A 7308-nucleotide genomic window follows, 5' to 3' on the forward strand; every position below is an offset into this window, starting at 1 on the left:
CCCAAACCGGAGGATAAGAGTTTACAAAAGAAATTTCAGAAGGTAAAGATCTCGAGGAACGAGCAAGACGATCTGCCCGAACATTAGATGTCCTTGGAATCTTCGAAAGCGTGAAAGAAGGAAAGGAAGAGCGGAGCAAGCAAAAATCATCCAACAGGTTGGAGAAAGCGGGCCACTCATCAGGAGACTGTACCATCGCCACTAATTCTGTACAAACCGTCTCAAAACGTTGACAATCGACATCCCTCGCCAGCAGGGATTCCATCGCCCAAATCAAGGTCTGAAGCTCCGAATGTAGGGGAGAAGGGCTCCGTCGTTGACTTCGTGCTCCCATTAACACCGTGATATCCTCCCTGTCACAAAACAACCAATCCAATCCTACAAAAGGGTCCGAGACCTTCCAAGAACCATCAACCTGACACCAAGGAGAAGGGTCACGAACCTCCACAGGCAAAGGATCTAGTGCAGCTGAGTAGAAAGACTTGGCCTCTTCCCATAACACTTTGTCATTGGTCGCCTGATTAATAACCTCAATTGGTTCCGCTTCAATTCCTTGAAAAACTTTTTTATTTCTATCCTTCCAAATTGACCATAAGAGCCACGGTAAACGTAGATATATCCGGGACATCCGTCTAGGATAATGCCCGCCAAAAGACAGATTATCATAACTGATAACATTTTATGAAAACTTTTTCCACCACATTTAAATTGTTTTACATATTTTACGGGTGAAATATATTTTTACATAAGATAATTAAATGTAAATTTGAATAAAACCAAAAAATTATAATTAAAATTATTATTTGGGATCTAAGGTCTTACATTAATCTGTCTAATTTAAATGTGGTGGAAAAAGTTTTCATAAAATGCTATCAGTTACGGTAATCTGTCTTTTTGTGCTATTAAAAATCAAATTCATATATTTTATATCTCACGTTATTATCTATATTTATATGTCATTAAATAGATAAGACAATGTTTTAAGACTAATCAATTAAAAACTAATCCTAAGTTTAAAAATACCATTAGAAAAATGTTTAAAAATAGTAGATAATAATAAAAAAGTGTAGTTGTGGTGAAAATATAGGGAAAAATAAATGTCTGGAGTTTTCAAAAAATTCAATACCATGTTAAGATCGTTGAATCACCATTATTGTTAAATTATTTAAAAACCAATATCTTATTATTATGATTATTGTAGTAGTTTTTTTGATAAAATTTTAAATTTATTTGAATAGTCATTGGAAGTTTTCAATAGGAGACATATTTTTGTTTTTCAACTGGTGAATAAATTTAAAATTAAAAATTATTAGAAGGAAACATTATTTATATTTCTGAAGATATGACTTTAAATATATATATATATATATATATATATATATATATTACATCTCATAATATAGTTATATTATTATATTACAATACATAGTAAAATTAATTTAATTTTGAAAATATGTAGGGGTTATTTATCAATTTTTGAAGAATATTTACCAATTTTAGAATTTTTAGGAGCAAAATATTTTCTATATAAATAAATTGAATACCAGTGGCAGTTGATAAAAATATATATATATATATATATAGTAGTGACAGTTTTATGTAATTTTATGGAATACTAAGGAATAAGAATGAATAATATATTGGCTATGGAGGTCTCTGGCGACAACACATCAGTTTTTTCTCCAAAATGCTTCTCTTGTAATATATAGGGGATAATCGAATTTGGGTCTCCATTTAGATGATCCATTACTAATAATTTTTTTTTTTTAGAAATTTGTATAAATATCAGCAATACGCGCATATTTTACACGCATATTTTACAAAAATATGTTCCGCAATTTATTTCCTAAAATACCACTACTTTATGTAAACATATTAGGTTTTCACCCGCGGTACCCCGCGAGACTAAATTATAAATTAATGTATTTTAAATAAAAAAAATTTAGTTTATTTAGTTTTCAAATTTCCAATTAATTAAATTTTATCTAATTAATTTATAATTTTGTTTAGAATGTTTTTCTTCTTCTTACGTTTTATACAGTTTATAACCTAATTACATTAAATTTGTTATTAGAGAGAATATAAAATTTTAAAACACTTAGTTTTGTTTGCTATACTTAAACAGATGTATATGCCTAATGGTATGTTAGTGTATATTTTTATGTGTATACAATTTTTTTTTTTTAGAATATTAAGAATGTGTTGTAGTATGTGTAATATTTTGTAGTTCATATACTAAATAATTTATAAGTTAATTTTCCAAACTATGACTACAAATCTATAGTACATGAAATAAAATAATAGTTTTAGTGTTGGTTCTATAGTCCAAACCCGCCATTCTAGGCGGATCACGCAACATGTTCAAAAAAATTTAGTCCGCAAAAACTCATCATACGAAATCCGTGAAAGTAAAATATAGTATGTGAGGCGAAAAATAACGTTTTATCAAATCGGTTTTTCAAATTTTTAAAGAACAATACCTATTCACTCATCTCCCTATAAAATAAGGACATAAAATATGTATACATTTACAATTATGTTTGTTACCTTTTAAAACACTTATTTCTATAAAAAAAATCAAATATAAGTAAAGTTAATTGTGTTTATTAAATTAATTATTTAATGTCAATGGCATGCCTATAAATATGTAAGTGCCAATTTCAGGATTTATTTTATAAATGTTTCCTAAAATGTATATATAGATACTAATTTATTTTCCTAAAATTTGATTACATTTCACTAAAAATAAAGGACATGTATTTGGTGATTTTTCTTCTAAACCAGCTAATTTGTGCATAGTTTGCAAAATTACTACTATATCTTTATCTTTCTGAAAAAATCACTATTTATTTTTCAAAAAAATATTCGAGTTTCTCGATTTATCTACCACATATTTTTGTAATAACCGTTAGTATTTCACATAATTTATACTTACAAACAACTAAATGGTGGTGCTCAAGTGTTTGAAAGTTTCAGTCTATATTTGTTTTTCTTCTTTTGCAGAGTCTTAGTTCGTCTATTGTGATTTCTATCAATTTAATCACTTATTGACATTTTAATTAAGTGATAAAAATAAACAATTTTTTAACGGATTTTGAGAGATTAGTGCGAGAGTCGGTGTAGGATTCTCTCAGTTAATAAGGAAAATCTCAGGATTTGATTTGCTGCTGTAGTTTTATTTTTAAAGAGTTGGTTTCAAAAAGTTGTGTATATGATGTGGTCTTGTGGAAATAACAAGTGAAGTTGATTGCCAATTATTATTATCATTTGTATTTGCTATCTAACTTTATCAAAGTCTAACTGTGCCATTGCTAACAGTATTTATTTTGAATGCGACCAATTGGAACACTGCAAAAATTTGGACGCAGAAAACGAGATTGGCTCTCACATCTCACAACTCCAATATAGATTGTTTTTGGCTGATTCATTATTTAATTATTTCACCTGATTAGTTCAAAAAACTTAAACAGAGACAACAGACCCACAATTCCTCAACTTGATGAAACTGACTGCACAAGACGATTGGCAGCTTTTAAAACCTAAGCTACACATGATAGACTTTTGACAAAGAAGAAAAAAACGATATGAATGACTTTTGCTTTTTTTTTGGGGGAAAAGCAAAAATATATGATATACTATTACTATCAGTCAGTCTATCACTGCAATTTGTGTTGTTTCACATATGTTGTAAACTTGTAATTAAGAAAAGTTGCAATCCGCCCCAAAAAATAAATACCGATATGCTGGGAACGAGAAAGAAAAAGAAAAAAAAAAGGAGACATTAGACACCATGGCAATATTTTGGGTAGGTAACAAAAAAAACTAGGTGGTAAATAAAATCTTAAAATAAATAACTAATAAAGATTAGAATTAATTGTAAATTTCAGTATTGAATTTTGATCTCTATCATAATTATTTGATATAATTTGTCTTTTTTTTTTTTGAGAAAACTAACTCTTTGTCCATGATGTCAAAATATCAAAACAAAGACACAAAATGTTGCACATTATACTCTAGTTAATTCATAAATCCGAGAGAGAAGTCGAGCGCGTGATATTCACTCGCGACGATTTTTCTCTCCCAAAAACTTCTCTCTTCTGATCACAACCACTTGCACCGACGGCGGGTCCTCTATCAATTCCGGTGATGATGAGGACCCTACGGCTCATGGCGCTTCATCCGCGACTCCGCATCTTCTCGGCGACACCATGGAAACAAGATCAAGGGGGCAGTGGAAGGGAGAAGCATCTGCAAGATTCCACTGGTAAGAACTCTATCAGCGGAATAGCGACGCAGAGTGGGAGAAGGAGATTCACGGCGAGGAACGGGTGAGGAAGACAGTTAGATCTGGGATCGGAGATTCTGGAGGTTTTGCCGGATCGGTCTCGATAGGGGAGGTAGACTCCGATCCGGCGAGGCTAAGCCACCGTCGAAGGTCTCTTTATCTACTCCCTACTGTCTTTCTTCCTCACGACTGAGCAAGAACTCTCCTCGACGACGACGAGCTCGATCCTCTTCCTCCTCCTCAACGCGGCTCTACGGTGGCGGGATGGAAATGGATCTTGGATCACCATCTCCGTTCGGCTAACGACATCCAGGCTTACCGGAGGTCCTGATCCGGTAAGCATCCGCAGCTCTGTTGGACGGCGGCTACAACGTGTTCTACGTTTGTAGATTAGGGTTTTCAGCATTCGGTTTGGTTCGATTTGTAAACCCAATCGGTTTTGTATTTCATTAGTTTAGTTCGGTTTAATGTAACGGGTCGGGCCCTTAGAGAATTTTGTATGGGCTTATATCCGGAAATAGCCTATTGGACATATATTTTTAATAGAATACCCTTTAACAAAAAAAAGAAATAAAATGTTTATCCTTATGCGCATGGGAGAAGACAAAATATCTGGTTTAGTATTAACTAATACTTACTTACCATTAATACGTGGGAAATAGTTTGAATCGATTTGAAAATCTTTTAGGATATGCTTACGTCATGCGCCTTTCCCCATTTAGATCGGTCATTGCTAGTCAGTCGTACGCCCAAATGGCCAAATCACACACAACATCTGTTAATGATGTAAGTTTATGTTAATTATGTTTTTAACCAACCCGTGACTCCGAATTTATACATCCATATACAGTAAAACCTCTATAAATTAATATTTGAAAATTAATATTTAAATTTTCTAATTTGAAGTTGAACCAGTATAAAAAAAGACAAAATATGATAAAATAGTAAGATAATATTTTTTTTAAAATCCTACGTTAAAATATGATCCCAACAATATCATAAATTAATAATAATATAAACTATATATATATATATACCTAAAAAAATAGTCAAAATGACTTTATTGTTATTTGTTTATTTTTAAATTTGCATTTTTGTTGGAGTTGATCTCTAATCTTTCTCATTTCTCATTACACGCGATAATTGCTTTTTTACTTGTATCTGATTCTAAAAGTACTGCAATTTCTTCTTCGATTTAATCATCATCATGAAAGATATTAGCAGAAATTTCTTTTTTTTTTTTTTTTTTGTCGAAAACAACAATTTCTTCTCAACTCTAAAATTATGAAGATTTGAACATTCATAATTTTCACCTGGATAATCTAGTAAACTATTGGCATTCATCCTATTAATATAACAAAAATTATCAATTTAGAAAAATATATAAAAATATAAATTATAACAAAAGTATCTTATCTTTTAATAAACAAATTTCAAAACTATGAAAATAAAAAAAAAATATTTTCATATATTTATAAAATTTTAAAACAAGAATAACATTAACCGTCTCCTACCAGAAAAATAACATTAACCACCTCAGTACCTCACCGTTGTTATATTCAAAAAAAATTGCTATTCGTTTTATAAATGTCCTCTGAGTGTAGTATAAAGAATTAAAATCACAAGTTACACATTTGGCCATCCTTACGCTAATTTATATTATCTCCTTCACTTTTGTATTTACATATCGTGAACCTTTCAAGTTAAAACCTCAGGAAAATAGAATGAAAATAATAGATTTGCGTTATACTGCATCATTCGATATGTTGAATCGTATACCAATAAAAATACTGAAAAATCATTTCCATTAAATGAATTTGTTTTATAAATTAATTAATTATTTACTAAAATTATAAGTTCAGAAATGGTCACAATATTATTACTAGTGTTTAAATTTTGGTAAATAATAAAACGTAACAAATTTTGTAGACCACCTTTTAACTTCCAGTTAGAAGTAAGCAGGAACATTGGTATAAAAATGTATCGAGAGGAGTAGAGGACTAATCAATTCAAATCATTCTCAAGATTAAGTATAATATCCTACGTACACTTGTGACTTTCTCTACAAGTCTACAACTATGCACTCTAATCTCATTACATCAACTAAGAAAAAATTATATTATCTTCTAAGAAAAATGAGTATAATTGAAGAGTAAGGACAAACAACATACACGTCAAAGCAACCTGTTAGTTAGAATTAACAAAGAGAAAAACTAGTTTAAGAAAAGTAAAGAGAATACTGATATTTATCGATGGAATGTGATGAAAAAAGCAAAGCAAAGGCTTGATGCCAAAATATATATATATATATACAAACCAAAATGGTTATCCACATTTATATTGTTTGGATTAATTAGTTTAATATCGCCGGAGATTATTATTTTAACTTCTTCAGTGTTAGGCATCATAAACTTAACACTTAATATGTTTATAACCCTGTTCTAAAAATCTCCACCTAGAATCAATTACGCTCCGTAAAATCGCTAGACCCATCCTCTCCACCTTGATTAATGATTAATCTCTGCCTAGCATCAATTATCCGATTATACCGTCTAATCCGATTAATTCACGCTTAATTTTGTATATACCGATTATTTTGGATCAAATATATATATTTTTATTATTTGAACATTTAAATTAAGAATTTATGATGTTTTACAATAACTAATATACAAACTTTAAATTAAAATCATAATTTTTTTTTTAAAATTACGTTTTTATGTAATTACCATAGTTTTAAAGATAATACTATAGTAATTATACATATATTTAGTACTATATATTTTTAATTTACTATTAATTTAATAAAATAACTTTAAAATTAGTTCCCGATTAATTCATGTTTAATCTTTGATTTTTTCGCTAGACGCTGGGTTCATCCCAACGGCCCGATTAGTACTTAACGATTTCTAAAACACGAGTTTATAGTACTTATACTATTTGGTGCGACATAAAACTTGCTCACTTAACGATCAATGAAGTATACTATAATGACACTTGTATGACTGCGCGAAGTCATACCC

The 7308-nt window shown here is 30.1% G+C and overlaps 1 protein-coding gene across 1 annotated transcript in view; it reads right to left on the reverse strand.

The window, feature by feature from the left end:
* The window catches only part of LOC104783513, a 10372-nt gene continuing 3285 nt past the window's right edge, over positions 222 to 7308 (reverse strand). Inside the window, exons 4-5 of the mRNA XM_010508659.1 lie at positions 416 to 517; positions 222 to 353 (exon numbers count right to left, since the gene is read on the reverse strand). Of these exons, the coding sequence (XP_010506961.1) occupies positions 222 to 353; positions 416 to 517 (234 nt within the window). The remainder of the gene's footprint in view (positions 354 to 415; positions 518 to 7308) is intronic.

Source organism: Camelina sativa, chromosome 4, assembly GCF_000633955.1.
Source record: "Camelina sativa cultivar DH55 chromosome 4, Cs, whole genome shotgun sequence".
Classification (NCBI taxonomy): domain Eukaryota; kingdom Viridiplantae; phylum Streptophyta; class Magnoliopsida; order Brassicales; family Brassicaceae; genus Camelina; species Camelina sativa.